The 16,887-nt window shown below is 48.1% G+C and overlaps 1 protein-coding gene across 4 annotated transcripts in view; it reads left to right on the top strand.

Moving 5' to 3' along the window:
• Positions 1 to 16,887, top strand: part of LOC144105465 (growth arrest-specific protein 2-like) — a 237,009-nt gene that overhangs the window by 207,989 nt on the left and 12,133 nt on the right. For all 4 annotated transcript variants that reach the window (XM_077638585.1, XM_077638587.1, XM_077638588.1 and 1 more), the window contains one exon: positions 13,505 to 13,603. In XM_077638585.1, the coding sequence (XP_077494711.1) occupies positions 13,505 to 13,603 (99 nt within the window). The remainder of the gene's footprint in view (positions 1 to 13,504; positions 13,604 to 16,887) is intronic.

A 16,887-nucleotide genomic window follows, 5' to 3' on the forward strand; every position in this document is an offset into this window, starting at 1 on the left:
CTATGGCCATCGAGTCAATGGTCTATCGAGTCAAAGGAGCAGCGCGGAACTGCATCGAGATTTCGAGGGCCTTCGAGCGCTGCCCCGAGGTTGCTAGCTTGGCTTCAAGAGATTCCAACGCACACTTTCGTACACGATGCATTCTCGGTACAAAAGCATGAACAAACATTATTCGGCCAAACTTTAATGCAAGCAGTCTGTACACTAATTATAAAATTGTATCAACCTGGTTTTAAGCGCATTAATTTTCGTTGTGGTCTTAGCGTTGCTTGCGTACATAGTTGTCAACGTGGCGGCGCCCTGCGCGCCCGCTTCACAGCGATAACAGCTTCGTCGCTAATCCCTCAAAGCAATATCGGGTTCTAAACTGTTGTATTCGCCTTCGATTTGCCCATTATTACCCTCGCATAAACTTTCAAGAGACAAATAGCTTTTGTGTTTCAGATATCAAGGCGATTTACCAGGTCTTAAGCCTGACGAAGCAGCGCTCTGACGCAGTTGGACTGGCTTCGTTTTGGCTCGTCTTGTATTAGAGTGGCTACAGCAATGTCTGCATCTGTCCGTCGCGTACGTGCTATTAAACGGGGTTTTAAGCGACATGCGCGTATGCGTGTATATAAGCATTTAGTACACATTCATGAATATTTTTGTCATTTTTGCAAAATCCGAAGTAGCGATTGTGGCGCCACACAAGCTTGGCGTGAGACGCGAGAACCATTTCAGTGGCCATTGAGATTTGCCGTGTAGCAGCGACACAACTCCTTCGACTTCGATGGCGATTGAGAATCTCGAGGGCCCTTGACTCGAGGGGCATTGAAACTGGCCGTGTGACAGGGGTATAAGTCGAGAACCGAGCAGCGAATTCCTTTCAAAAACGCCCCGCCAGCGAGTGGCGTCGAATTCTGGTCATGACGCCGTGGTCAGCCGCCTTGCCCCTGGTAGCATGAACCTGCTAGCGGGCGTGGCAGCTGCAAAGCGGATGACCTCGACTTCATGGAAGTGCCGCAGGTTGAAAGTCCTTCTGTAAGGCGCATTTGCCGATTCACTTTTTAGCCATTAAGATGAAGCGGGGGAAGGCATAGAAGAGAGCCGTGGTAAAATACACCGGCTTCTTAGTGGAGTTTCCTTAAGAAGGAGATATTGTCAACTCAGGCATCATCACAGAACATTAAATGTATTACCGCAGTCGTCTAGTCCGACGTTAGCGCGGATATGACTGCTATAGTCGGATGCAACTCAAGAATATAGTGGCATATGCCTCTCAGAGGAGGTCGTCCAGCCAGTGGCGTCAGCCACCTTTAATGACGTTTTCACGGCTGCCGTGTTTTAACATTCAATGGTGGCCGGGTGTCTTTGCCGATCAGCGCTGGCAATAGTACTCCGCGTTCGCGCATGGAAAGAGTTTTATTACTGAGCTTCTTTTCGTCTGCATGGGCCAAAGCGGAATATCGCTTCCCTATCTCTTCTCTCCTTTTCATTTCCAGCGGGGTTGCCCCTGCCGACACCCAACTTTTCCTTCCGTTATCTTTTTGTTTCTTTCAAAAAAAGGTTTGGTTTGGTTTATGGGGGTTTAACGTCCCAAAGCGAGTCAGGCTACGAGGGACGCCGCAGTGAAGGGCTCCGGAAATTTCGACCACCTGGGGTTCTTTAACGTGTACTGACATCGCACAGCACACGGGCCTGTAGAACTTCGCCTCCATCAAATTCGACCGCCGCGGCCGGGATCGAGCCCGCGTCTTTCGGGCAGGCAGCCGAGCGCCGTAACCACTCAGCCACCGCGGCGGCTCTTTCAATAAAAGGACTGTCAACACCACTACCACCGAAAACGACGACGGTCTGTAGTCGGCGCCTTTATTCTATCTGCACCCTCTGTCGCTTCCCGTACAGCCTCGAGCTGGAGTACTCTCCGCATCTTGTATATTAGTGCCGCTGTTTGTGCCGGTGTGCACCTCCTTGGCTGCTATGTGCGCACGCTATACAACGTGTCACACGAACGGGTTCCGCGTCGTGAGGCTGGTTGGCGGCGCTGTCGAGAAGGGCATCACGTTCCTGGCGAAAAAGATACCAACAGAATTTGCACACGCACTCGGAAAACGCAGGTTGCAATTGCTGCAATAATGCATCTCCACGGTCTGCTTATAGTAGTCCGCGTGAATTTTGGCTAGGATATATCTTCTTCGTCCAGCACTGCTTTCTCTTTCCTATTCCCCCGAGCTCACTTGAATTGTATGGATACCAATCATTTTACCAGCTGCGTGGCCATGTATCGGCAGTGCACGTTTTCCAACTCATGGTAGCTTTATCGAAATGAGGCCTGGGGTACGGACGCAAAAGTGCTGCTGCAAAAGACACCGGTTCAATCCCGGCCGCGGCGCTCGAATTTCGATGGAGGCGAAATTCTAGAGGCCCGTGTGCTGTGCGATATCAGTGCACGTTAAAAAACTCCACGTGGCGGAAATTTCCGCAGCCGTTCACTACGGCGTCCTTCAATGCCTGAGTCGCTTCGGGACGTTAATCCCTCATAGACCATAAACCTCAAAGGTGCTGCGAAACTTTCGCTGGCGAGCCCTGGAGTTCATTTCTGCAGTGAATCGCAAAATAATCTTTCCATCTGTGGGACAAGTCGAAGTCGTATTCTACACGCAGACGATGGCGATGTCTTGGTACAAGCGCGCTATCTCCGGTATATCCCGCTGCGCGACATTTGTGAGTGCACCCCCAGTGCGAACCCGGAAACTGATCCGGCCGTGTTTTCGCGATTTCTTTATATTTTGTTTTTTTGCTGTTTCACTGCGTTCTCTTGCTCGTGTCCCGTACTTCCTTCCGCATGGAAAATGCACATTGCTTAGAAAGTCTTCGCATCGTTAATGAGGACGCACTCCCCTTCGGGTTAGGTTAGGGGTCACTGCACGTACGCGAAGCCGGGGAATTCGAGTGATCATTTTGATAGAAACTGTGGCCTCTTGACTCGGAGGCTTTCTGTGTGCCTTCGCACGCTGTGCTGGCGCCTGCTTTGACCGACCCTATTTCTTGTCTGCCTCCGTCTGCGTACGTACACTGTTTCCGTACGTGTCTGCCTGTCAAATGAGTTACGCTCGGGAATATAAAAATATACGCATAAGTGGTTTAGATGCATGGAAAGTTTGGCTTCCTCTCAGCGCCTGTCATGAGGCATTGTCGACGGACTGAACAGTTGGACAGTGATTGAGTCTTTCTCAAATCAAGGGGAATAAATGGGCTTGGGCAGGGCAGCTAATACGGAGGCAAGATAACCGATGGTGGTTAAGCCTGATTCATACCACGGATCGTCGGTCCGCGGCCCGCGCATCTCGTGTTCACACGTCACTAGAAACTCGTATGCGTTCCGATGCTGGCAGGCCATTGGCAAGCGGACGCGGCGGACCAAAAAAAGCAGACGACGCACTGGGCGAACCGAAGATGCTGTAGTCGGGTACAACTCAAGAACGCAGCGGCTTTTCCCCGTGAAAAGACCCTCTTCGAGCCAGTGGCGTCGGCCGATTCTCGTGACGCTGTTAGCGTGACAATGCAGGAAGCCGCACCACAATGAATAGAGGGGGGAAGGGATTATCACCTTTTATGGGCCGCTCTGAAGGAGTTTGCAGGGACAGGGGGGACACAGTGGGTAGAGGACAGAGTTAACTGGTCAGGTATGGGAGAGGCCTTTGCCCTGCACTTGGCGTAGTAAAGCCGATTATGATGATGTCTTTTTGCTTCGACTACAGCTCGACCGAAGGGCATTCCCTTGGTATTAACTATTCACCTGCACCCGCACTGTGACAAAGTACGACAGATCAGGAGCTGTATTTAGGTGTATATGGAGTTGAATAGAGATGTATACATACATTTTTAGCGGTATACGTAACCTGATATTCGTCTGTCGCTAGTACGTCTTTGCTGCGCTAAAGCTTACTTCGCTATGTTTGCTATGCTAAAGAGATATTGCATAGAAGAGACATACATACTACCGTAAACGTAAACCGCAGAGGTGGGCGCATTGCGCTTGCAGATCCAGCGTACGTTAATCCGGTGCTTGTCGGCGCTAATACGTCACCGCTATGCTAAATGCCTCTAATTTCGTAGACCCATGTGTAACGCAACACCGCACGTTCTAGACTCTACTTATTGCCACCGCTAGGGGAGCGACGACAAGGATCGCTCAGCCGCTGGCAAGCGTAGCAAGCAGAGGGCGAGGGCACGCCCACCGTCACTGTGCAGGCGCTCCCCACTGCACTCTGGCCTTCACAGTTATATGCGTAACCGCGTTCGCATCACGAACGAAAAAAGGACGCTGAAAGCCTGTCGTTCCCGCCCTCCCCTTGAGGTCTTCTTTCTTTCATCTTTCCGAGCTATCTTTTTTCTTTCATTCCTCAGGCGGGTATGGCCTTTGTTTTTCATCATCTGGAAAAAAGAAGGAATGTGCTCCCCAGGCACACCTTAACATCAATATGCGTTAACCTGGCCTTTCTCGCGTTTTTTTTTTTCCTCTCACTTGCCTGTCTTTTTCGCCCGGCACCTTCCTCCGCGTCCCACGGGCCCCTCTCCAGCCTGCGTCCCGCGATCCGGCTTTTCTCTGTTTTCTCTCTCTCTCTCTCGTTCGTTTTCCTGGCCCGCCTGTTTCTGTGATATATTTTACTTAGGTCTTCTGGGCGGCCCGCTTTCTATGGCGGCTTGTTCTTCCGGTGCCTGAATACCGTATTCCATCCGCTCCGCCCCGACGGTTCTTTCCCTGCAGCATTATGCACGGCAAGGGAATGCGAATAGAGATGCTGGGAAAACTGCACGTCCCTTCACTACTGGTCGTGAGTAGCCTTACGAAAGATGACGTCCGCAGTGCACTCTGCAGAGCGATAGAGAAGACATTATTCAATGTCAAATCGGTACCATAGAAATTATATTCCGCTAAGTGAGCAAAAGCCATTTTTTCGGCGTTTTTATGGAGGAAAAACGCTAAGGCGCCCGTGTGCTGTGCGATGTCAGTGCACGTTAAAGATCCCCAGGTGGTCGAAATTATTCCGGAGCCCTCCACTACGGCACCTCTCTCTTCCTTTCTACTTTCACTTCCTCCTTTATCCTTTCCCCAAAAAACCAATTATTATTATTATTCGGCGTGAGCCGCAGAGGTCATCTGCAGTGCAAAGGCCATGCGTCAAAAGATGTTTCCACTCCATATGCACTGTTTGAAGACTGTATAGAAATTGTTATCGAGACCACTGCAACGGTGGTGACTGTGGACGGCAATAATTTTTTGTGGTTGATGCGCGGCGATTTAGTGAAGAAAACGGTGCATCGGCAGTACAGTAGCGAAGATAGGCTTCCGGAACTGGTCCACTCGGTTCTCCTAATGTCCTGCCTGTACGCTGTTTATTTATTTTTTCATCTGCTCCTTCTGAGCTCTGTTTAACGCCGCCTCTAATATCGGCTGGAGTGCATCTTTTTGCTGGTTGGAACCTACCGTAAAGCCCGTTTCACATGCAAGCGAACCGCTCGCGAACTCCGCCGCGGCGGCGAGTACACCCTCTCTCAAGCGGCGGAGAAAGCCCCAGCGGCTGGAGCGGCGAGGTTCGGGCAAGTTGGAAATTTTCGCGGCGGCGACGCGGCAGCACCGCATCTCAACCAATGACGGCCCGGCGTTGCCACGCGAGTTTGTACGCCGCACGTACGAACTTTTGTTTAAAAAATAAATTGTATAAAGTGCTGTTTAATGCTTAAAACGCAAGAATTATATTTATTTAAAGAAACTGTGAAAAGAATTGACAAAATAATGCTTTTATATTACGCTTTCTTTTGTGTTTTCAGGCCAACAAAACTGGTTGCAGGCCACCAAAACTGGTTGCAGGCGCATATCTTTTGCCAGCAACATTGGTTTTCGCAGCGGTGGGAAACGCGCAGCGGCGATGCATGTGAAACGAAAGCTCGCGAACCGCTTCGCAGCGCCGCGCCGCTGTTCGCTCTGTTCGCCAATTCGCTTGCATGTGAACCGCCCTTAATGGAGGAGGAATGACTACTCAGTGTGCAGGGGCGCTGATCGCCGCACCAGGCTGACCGCGAGCACCTTGATCCACCTTGCCTTATCTACGAGTACGTGTACGAGCAGATAAGTTCGGTCCCCCCTCCGCTCGTCCGAGAACATATTAAAATCAGAAAAAAAATATTAATTTTGATGATTGCAGTCCTAGGACTGAACGACACGATGCGCCAGCTTAAGGGTTTCAGGACTCTTACCTGGAGGGTACGTTGTTTACTAATTTTTCTTTTTACAGAGTGAGGTAGTTGAGGGAAAAAGCGAAAGGCGTTCGTTCCCCACACTCGCGGTATATTCCCGCGAGGGCGAAGTGTTCTTTGACACACACGCAATGCAGTGGAGACAGAAAAAAAAAATATTAAGGAAAGGGAGGGCTTACATTGACAACGATGGGAAGAAGTGATGAGAAAAAAAAAATGACCGAGGAGTGGGTCGGCCCTGCTGGCCCGGAGGCACAAAGGGAGTATGACGCGATGCGCAGCGACGATCGAACGCTGCGTGGGAAAGTGGAATTAGTAGGCCGGGCGAGTGAATCAGCGGCACGCTCTCCGCGTTGCGTAGCAGACTGCTGTCTAGCGGCGTCGTGTCTTTTCCTTCTTTTCCTTTTCGGTAATGTCGAAGGCAATTTGGATCAATCGAAGAGGAGGTCCCCATCCACTGCTCGTTCCTCCCCTCCCTTGGGAAATTAAAAAAAAAAAAGTGATGCAAGTGGGGATACCTGCGAAATGCATGGTCTTTCAACGGTGGGTCGTTATTTCATCCTAGAACTACTTCACTGGTTTGCTGTAAGGTGGCAGGGTTTTTTAGTTCCTTCTTTCTGCATCCTGCCCCTTTTCGCGTTCATGCTTCCCCACGCTATGCGCATTGTGTGGCCTGCGCTTACCCGAGTTAATTCCGCGCAGTGCTTGAGAAACGAGGATGGGTGCTGCGTTGCGAAGCGCGTGTCAAGGAATTCGCGCATTTTCGCGCAGCCTTTCAGTAGCTGTACCCTGAGTCAAAGCCATAGTGCATTTGTTTGGATTGACAACCAGTGAAATAAGGAGAAAATACTACGACTCTTACGTCAAAGGAACAATTATACTGCCAGACACGAGCGCAGCTGGCGCTTCGTGTGTCTCCGTTGCAATAATAATAATAATAATTGGTTTTTGGGGAAAGGAAATGGCGCAGTATCTGTCTCATATATCGTTGGACACCTGAACCGCACCGTGAGGGAAGGGACAGAGGGGGAGTGAAAGAAGAAAGGAAGAGAGAAGTGCCGTAGTGGAGGGCTCCGGAATAATTTCGACCACCTGGGGATCTTTAACGTGCACTGATATCGCACAGCACACGGGCGCCTTAGCGTTTTTCCTCCATAAAAACGCAGCCGCCGTGGTCGGGTTCGAACCCGGGAACTACGGATCAGTAGTCGAGCGCCCTAGCCACTGGGCCACCGCGGCGGGTCTCTCTTTACAATGTGCACGTTTTATGTTTAATTCATTTGGTTGACGAACCGTAATTGCGCAGTGCTGAAACACTAGACACCGGATGTCACCGGACCTGGCTCAGGTGGTATTGTCAGAAATCACAGCAAAGGAGGACGCTCGCTGTTTGCGACCATGACGCCTTTGCGAGAGCTGCCCGTGGCACCGGTCACAAGCGGCCCCACGCCACGGCTCGGGGGCAGCTCGGGTCGTGCGGGGGAAGTGCCGTGTGCACTTCGAACAAATACTCTAGCCGTGCACGCAGGTTCCGTCGTTTTAGAAAGTTCTTAGGCCTTCGGCTCTGCTTAATTATGCACCATGCGGTAGGGCAGCTGTGACATCCACCTGGCATGCGGGAGTAGCGGGGTTCGATGTCCAGTTCCGCCTGGTACCCACCGGCTTTCCATAAGGTACAAGCTTCCCACTGGCTTTGTGCCTGTCTTCTTTGAGGTTAAGTGCTTGGGAGAACGGGTTTCATTTCGTGCTGACCAAAAACTCGTCAGCCATTGCGCATTTTTGCCAAAGTGTCCTTGCGCTATTAAAATCCAAACGTCATCATGAGGATTTTGAAATTGCATTGAGGATACTTTACAGCTTCCCTATGCAGCCCTGCAGCTAACCGCGTTGGCATCAGAACCGTATAAAATTACACCTGTCCACGTTCCTGCGCCTCAGACTGATCTACGCCTGATGCTTAGACTGCGCGCCACAGCAGAACACGTACGCTGTGGTGTGGTCGTTCATAGGACAAGCAGAGCTGCACTAAATTGGTGGGGTGGAGGGCGCACACGGTCGGGTCACCCCGGGGACAGGACGGCGCCGCACAGCGCATGCGCTTTGCTAAACAGCATCGGGAATGCTGCAGCTGCTGCAGCATTCTCCATCGCGCTCCCCCTCCGGATGTAGGAGCTTCCGGGCGACTTCGGACCGTCGCTTCTTGTCACCCCCGCGTAGCGAAGCGTGCATTCCGAGAAGCGAGACGCCCGCGGAGATGTAGGCGCATTCCTTGAGCGAAGAAACGTCCAGCTTCTTTCGTCGAGCTCCCTGGCTTCTGTTCAGCGGAAAAGCGTCGCAGTGGCGTTGTTGTTTAAATGCAGCGGCACTGTATCGCTGTTGTGCAGTCGCGGACAACCTAACCTGAAGTGTCGAAGCGGCGGCGAACCGCTGGTGGTGGCTCCGGGCAGTTACGAGAACGCGGCCCAACAACCGAGACGAGGCCTTTGTCGCCTGTGTCGTGCGGGCGTTTTTCTAAGTACCGGTTCAGCAGCACGGCGCCGTCTGAACTTGTTGGTTAAGTCCTCGTCATTTTACGTTAGGTTGCCGAGGAATCTACTGCGGCTAAGTGTCGTTGCTGTAGTAAGCACGCCCTTGCTTCAAATCAGGTTGCCCACAAAAAAGGGAGACTGCAAAAAACAAATAAGGCCTGTAATATAAGGTTACTTACTGGAGAGCATTTGTGTGTTGCGACAAACAAATAAAGCTTCAGGCGGCTTTTGTGCACCGGTGACGTCAGCGCAGCTGCCGCCCGTGGTGGTGACCATGGCCCTGACTCATTCTTTCGTGTGGCAGAAAAGCAGTAAAAAATTGCGCTCACGGCGTGGCCTGTGGTCACGCTTCAGTAGGTCGGCTGCCGAATATTGCGTCCTGCTAGGGTTAGAATGAATTAGAAATGGCAGTAACCCAAGGGAAAGCGAGAAATAATTTTACTGGCGCAGCAGCCGTGCGTCGAATACACGGCATGCACAGTTATTTGTAAGGGAGGAGTGAGGGAGGGGATAAAGAACGGAAAGCCGGTTGGTTGGGTTGGAATGAGTAAGTCATATATGGACTGGTTAGGGTACAAATCTCCGAGGGCGTTTTGCATGTTCTGGAGGAATTTCTTGGTTGAAAGGGAAAACAAAAAAATATGGAAGGTCTTTTTTCGTTTTCTCGTATAAAGCTTTCTTCTTACAAAGTTTTAATAGGGTATATCGCCTTCTTATAATAGCCACTAGCAGCTAACGGAGTTATTTCCCTAAACGAACGGATTTATTATGAAGAAGACCAACGTGGTGAGTTCTTCAGCAGTTCCAGTTTTGGTGGCGCGTCTTGGCATTTCGTTTTCGTCGCTGTTGGGATATGGCGGTTGGGAATAAAGCAGAAACAAAATAAGTAGCGCATCCCATGTGGGCGCCAGGTGTAGCTCGGATATTGGTTATTCCAGCTTTACGACCGCGTTTCGTTCTTTGTTTCCCAGATAGCTTACCCTGCCGTCAGAATGTCGAGATCATGGAAGTGAAGGCGGTCGCCGTCGCCGGTCAGGGCCCCAGCATATGGAAGCATGCGACGGAGAAAAGGGAAAGGGAGGGCGAAGAAATAGGAACGGCCTTCCCGCGGCATTGGCACTGTGGGCTTATTATGGCGGCGGATGCGCGGGCCAAGGATGAGCACAGCGCGGGAAGTGGGTTGGTGGCGCCATCTGCCGGTGCCATGACGAAACCGAGGCCGGCATTTTGGGGAGATGCGGCGGGAGCGTCGGAGAAGCGAGCGATCGATCCCGCCGTCCGGGCGGGACGGGCGACTGACCTTGGGCGAGCGGGACGCCTCGTGGACGACTTTCCTCTGCTCTTCCCCACTGCCTGGATGACGGCAGCCACCCAACGACTCTGCAGTGCGCTTGCGCGGCTGTTGCTGAACCGCGCTTAGCGCTCGAGAGCGTTGGCGAATGTTGAGGTTGGGTCAGTCGGAGCACCCGCCGTTCTTTGCTACCTGTGCACTGAGCGGAGGTCGCAAGTTGTGAACAGTGTGCTATTGTCAAGAGAAAAGCATCCTCTTCTATTGGATGTCTTTTACGGAAGGGCGCCAAAGCAGTTTCCGCGACATGAACAGATAGGGCGTTCCTGCAAACAGCGTCGGCTGCTGATGGCTGTATTTCTTGAAGGACTAAAGACACCTAATTTTATTGCGCGTTTTCTTCTGTCAAACGATGCATTAGATATTAGAAAACATGGATTACAGAGTGGTGTTGGCCTACAACCTCTAACTAATTTATAATTGAATTTCTTTTCTCATACTGTTTCAGTTATGGTTACATAGACTGAACGACGACTGTGACGTCAAGTTGATGTTTTAGTCATGTGATCGACTAGAAAAACTTATAATCGCTGAATTATATTTTTAATTCACTACGACATTTAACCCAGCATCTTCAAAGACCTGGAATGACAAAAAATGACCTGTCAGCAATTATATATCAGATTTTTTTATGCCTTATGTGATCTAAACACCAACTACGCATCACAGTCATCGTTTGACTGATGAAACCGAAACGGCGCCAAGAAGAAATTCAATTATAACTTATTTAGCATTCATACACGAATACCACACGATGCCCCATGTATACGAATGCCTAACTCATTCTCTGAATGAAGAAAACATGCAAGTAAAAATTTGGTGTCTATAGTTCTTTAAGAGAGCCGTAAACTGCCAGGCATTACACAACTGCATGTTTGCAGTTCTCTGACACTTCCTATCTGCCGCCGCTTTAGCTACACTCACAAACATACACATGCGTTCACACAAGGGCACATGTGGTAAATGGGCACGGTGATGGAAGCATGAAAATCTTGTTTGAGAAGAAAAATGCTATCAGTGCTCATTCTTTTGAGAATTTCTTGCTGCATTGGACACTGGCATTGATTTTTGTAATCTGTGATGGAATTACATTAGTCCAAACATATTTCAGAGCACATTTGTTCCATTTTTGACCTGATGATTTTGTAGTGTAAAAAAAGATTTATCTTGCTTATACACATTTTATGGTTATCTTGTCATTAAATCTGCAAGTAATTTGTAGCCACATACAATGTAGTTTATTTATTTATGCTTGGAGATAATTTTACAGGGCACAGATTTTGAAGAACACTCCATAAACTAGATTTGAGATATGCACTTTTTTCTCTAAAATCGATAATGGTTAATAGGCACATAGCCAGGATTTTTTTTTTCTTTTTTAGGAGATGCCTGATGTAAATTCTTGTAAGCAGGGGCAGGGTGGTTGCTTCAGGCTTCCTTCTTGGAGAGGTAGATGCCTGATGGAGGAGGTGCAGATTTTACCCTCACACACCAACACCAGGAATTTCCTTTACTGCTTTCACAGTAAAGTAACAAAATTAAACAAAAAAAAATTTTGAATAGGTCTTTTTCATCTCCTGATCTATTTGCTCAAAACTATAAAATTATGTAAAAAAATTCTGTATGATTCTAAAATACCTTCATTCCACTGTTCAGTGAAAGTTAAGTATATACTGTCTTTCAACGGCTTGTAGAGGGTGGCTGAACATGTATCTGGAGTTGCATACTATGTAAGAAACTTATCACTGCATTGGATCAATGGTCTTCTTTTCACTTTTACAAAAGTTCCAACAGTATCAGATGCCTATGCTGATAAAACAACTGCACTGCTAATGCATTAAAAGATGCTTATTGCTGCCGGCAGCTGCCAATAGGCATGTGCAGATGCCTCCATCTGCCCACGTGCATTAATGGCTGCGGTAAGCAATCACAGTATGCGCTATGTGCTAAAGTTATTATTTACATTTGATATTTTATTTTACAATCCCATTATTATTATTTTTTTGCATTAGTTTTATTACCTTACGGTGTTATTGATTTTCATTTGCATTACAATACAGTTACGATACGAAGTGTTCCATTTCCATAGTGGAGTCCTACAGAATGCGTTCCTTTACATGCACTCGTAAAGTGCATGACAGTTTTTGTACCCATTCTCAAACCTGGGTACCAGCCTCTGAAGCCAGGTTACTAGCCCATGCGTCTCTGCCCTATGCAGTTGCATAACGCCTCAGTCACTGCGCTACATCGATGGTAAAGTACAAGATGTTTAAGGGTGCCCTACAGATTGGTGACACGTGAGCGAAAAGGCTGGCATGGCAAAGGCATGTACCCATAAGGCGGGAGGTTGGTGCAAGTAAAAGGCTTGAGAAATCTCCCACCCACCCCCACAATTTTCATGACAGTGCTCCCTCTAGCAGTCCACCTCCCCTCAGTCATTTTAATTACCTTGGCCTCACCGAAAACAATAAAACTGGTGAAGGATCATCCGAATTGACGTGATGAATCTGCGACAGCAAGCGGCTTTTGCCTTTCGCTTTACAGCGAGAGGAGACATGCTGTCGGTCAAGCTCATGAACCTATTAATTCGAACTGAAATTTTTGTTCAATTTTGAATTATTGTAATCAAACACTGTCATATTCTACGCTCACTTTACTGCACTTGAGAAGGAATGAATGATTGTTTCAGCTCAACTCTTTAATGCCCATATTAGGGAGAAATTGAAGCAACAGTCATTGCCTGCATATGTGCCAGCTAATGTATCCCCTTTCAAAAGTTATATCAAAATTTTATTTGTGCTGCTAATATTTGAGCAATCAGAATGTTAGCAAATGGCAGCAATTAAAAGGGGGTCCATTTTATGCAGTCACCCTGAGCTGTTTAAAAGACCAGATCAAAGGGCACAACAAACTGGAAGGCCCAGAGACAGTGAACAGTTTTTATCCAAAGAATCTCTTCCTGTCTTTGCCACATTGTGTCAGAAAGTAAGAGACTTGGAGTTGTTGGGCGCTGGCTGGGGGTCGTACATGCATGCCTCCTTTGTCGTCGTGCAGCATCACTCGCAGTGATACCAAACATATGGGCAGAAAAGCACTTCTCTGTGTCCTGCTACCCAGTGTGCTGTTTTGCCAAGGATCATTCACCAACTGCCCCAGCTACTTTCCTTGATGGGCAAGCACTGGTTGCTGGTAACGTATCAAACTTCATATTCAAGCTGCATGTAGTAATGAGTGTGTGACGTGCAAAGGTTAAGTCTGGAATTGGCGACAATGGGCCGTAAAGGTTTAATGGTCCATGCTTACGTTGGTTGAGTCTTGTGAGTGCAAAGTCTACGGTGCCCTGCATAATTTTCATGTTTTCACCACTGCTGCCTCACACTTGCAGGTCCGCAAGATTGCCAGTCGTGTGTGCCAAAGTGAAACCCAAATCAAGCGCATCTCAGAGGGCCGGTACTGCATCGGAGGCCGCATCTACTTTGTTCGGGTGAGGATGCCTTTGCTTCGTGCCACACGAGATTTTTTTTTTAAAGTTTGAAGTTATTACTCTGTAGCCACAACAGCTGCAATGAAGTGTTTGCATAGACATTTGTTTTTTTAGCTTGAGGCTGGTTGAAATCCACTGCAGTATATGTCCTGGAGGAAATTTTTACAGGACTTGACTCCGCTGGAAGATTTTTCTGTGGTCTGGCACTCTAGTGCACTGAAAAGCTCGGAGACACGAGGGGATATGTATGCTCCATCTCCTCTGAACGAATGTCAGCTGGCTGGGTAGCCATGAAATTCAGCAATAATTTTTTTTCTACATACAAACTTGTTTTTCAGTTTATTTACAATAAAACCCCATCCGCATCCTTATGAAACAAGCATTCTGGGGATGTGTCATAACAAGAATTTTAAAAACATCAAAGCGAAGAACAAAGTTGCTCCCAACTACATGACACTAAATGTGACACATGCACCGCAAATGTGTAGATCCAAGGAATGAAAGGTTGGTTACATTTACAGCATTAGCCACATGAAGGACATTCTCCTAGGTAAACAGCAGCGGCATTGTTGTATGTCTTTACTGACAGGCCCTGCATTCTCTTGCTGCCCTCTGAGACTACTATCCAAATAAGCAAGATGTATCGTTCAGCGGGCAAAGTTAAAAATTTGCCACCTGTGTTCATAAGGTCCAGATGTGCGTGGCTTATGTCGGCACAGCTAAAAGATGGAGTCTGGTGCAGCACAGCTCTTGTTGTCACTTTTTTTCATCTCAAGGGAAAGTAAAAGGTCTGACAGTTTTTGAACAGTGAAACACGCATTTCTAATTTAGGTTGAAAATGGGCAGTGTGATGTGTCTTTTGGTTGGACGAATGAAGCTTAACACAAAAGCAAAAACTGAATGTTTCATGGAAGTCTCAGATACTGCTTGCTTACGTCTCCTTTCAAATCATAAATGCTCATTTGGTGCAACTATTTTACAAGTTTTATCTTTTTGTTTTCCTTGGCCATTGGTACAGTGTGGTTCTTTATGAATTCTGTGTGAGCAGTGTTCCTATTTAAATTTGTAAATTTAATTTCTAGCTTTAGTCGAATGACTACCGTAGTGGTGGCCTAGTGGCTGAGCATCCGCCTTGCATGTGGAAGGTGCGGGGTTCGCTCCCCAGTGCCGCAGGGTACCCACCGGTGATACAAAGGGCACAACTTTCCCCTGGCCTGGTGCTCAGCGTATTCAGGGTGAAATGCTTGGGAAATGGGTCCTTGACCCCATTTTGGGCAAATGAAAATACCTTGTGCCATGGCGCTCTTTGGCCGCAGATGCCCTTGTGCCATAAAATTCACTATCATCATCATCTTTACTCGAATGAAATTGGAAGAATCTCTCGCCAGTGCACTGAAGAGTTTTCTCATGGGCAGGAGATACACTAAGCCCCAATGTTTTTTCGAGGTGTGCCTATTTTTTGTCAAAAGGGCAGTTACAAAGGTTTCTTGAGATTCCCTTATTTTATGGAAACATTTACTTTAAGTTCTCTTCACTTATCTAATTCTTTGAGTTATTTTCAATTGTATTGCTGTTTTTAAAAAATGTAATTTTGGAAAATCAAGACGGGGGCATCCAACAGATAGTAATGCAATCATGAGCTCAGTGTTGAAAAAATCTTCTGAAGTTTCTTCTGAGGTATTAAGTCCAGCAGTAAGTCAAGGAAAAGAAAAAGTTTGTTGCCAGCAGTTTCGCTTACTGGGTCTTTTCCGTTTTTTCCTTTTCATGTTTGCATGCTGGCTTTGCCGCATAATGAGTCTTGAAGCTGTGAAGCCTGCTTTCCAGGCAGAACTTCTTTTCTTGTGATGGTGAAGCCTGCATTCTTTGTTGGCTTTTCCGCATAATGGGCCGTGAAACTGTGAAGCCCGCTTTCCAAGCAGAATTTCTTTTTGTACCGAAAGCTGCACTACGTTAGCCGGAGCGATTCCGCCCATCTTGGCCATCTGCTCCTACTGCGCAAGTGCAAGTTTCGCCACAGGCGCGCCGCGTGTGACGTCACGGCTGTGCCACCGCCGCCACGACCGCCGCCTCGCCCCCTACCCGCTGCGCCTTGACGCCGCGACTAGCCACGCGCCTTACTGCGCATGCGTGTGGGGTCGAATGAATACGGGAGACGATGCGCTCGGCCGTCAGTTGCAAGCCATGGAAGAAGCCTTGCTCGTTACGGCAGCAACGCAGGCTTCGGGAAATGAACTCGGCGGACCCCGAAGTCGTTGCCCTTACTCTTTTGCATGACTGACAGACTCACAGGCTGACATCAGTTCGGCTCCATCAATTCATGGCACCTTTCGCTGCATATACTAACCACAGCAGAACTGAGCCACCGCTAATTTTTTGGGTCTGATGGTGAAGCCTATGTTCCTTGTTGACACCTTAGAGCGTGTGACCATGAACCAGCCTCCTGCTATTGATGTAAAGTGTCAGTAGTGATTTGTTTTTTTTTTTTGTACAGCCATTTATATCAGGTCAGTATTAAGGAACAAGTGATCAAAAAAGCCACAGTTGCTTCCACTTAAATTTAATGATTTGCAAATCATTGAGGATTGTTCTACATTACCTTGCGTGTTGCTTGAAATTGGAGAACCCACTGCAGTTCGCAGTAAACTCGTTTTACCTGACGTCTTTTTCAGCAGATATCCTGTTGCAAAGATCTTTTCTAAGTTAGTGGAGTGTTTTGGGGGGAATATCCCAGAATGGGGCAGGTTTCACTCAAAGTTATGATTACTCGTGACCATCCACTAGAGCAAAGCTGTAAGGCCACAGAGGAAAGCTACACAGTTAGCTAAGGACTTTCGCGTTAGAAGGAAGATTTGTCCTGGTCTGCCAGGGCAGGTCCTCTGCCAAGTAAGCTTTCACAAAGTGCACTATCCCGGATGGCTCGCAGTTAGCAGGGTGGGGCCTAATTGATCAGCAATTCTTGCATTGTTACTTCTTCTTTTTGGAAAAAGAAGGAAATATCTGATTATTTGACATGGCGACACATTCATAGAGACTTCTATTGCAGTGGAAAAAGTCAGCTGTCATCATCTGAAGCTTCGAAGAGCGCAGGGCATATGCCCGAGCAACGTGAGAATAATGAAATAGCAGTGTAAGAGTGGCACCAGACATGCTCTAGGACTACTGGAAAGACATGCGCATCAGTGAAGCAATAGATAAAATGAAACCAGCTCCTTTCAGTGCAGACTGGTACAAAGGATTCCTCCAGCAAAGCGTGTTCGCTTGCTTGCGAGAGAAACTTGAGTTTT

Source organism: Amblyomma americanum, chromosome 9 (genome assembly GCF_052857255.1).
Source record: "Amblyomma americanum isolate KBUSLIRL-KWMA chromosome 9, ASM5285725v1, whole genome shotgun sequence".
In the NCBI taxonomy this organism is placed as follows: Eukaryota; Metazoa; Arthropoda; class Arachnida; order Ixodida; family Ixodidae; genus Amblyomma; species Amblyomma americanum.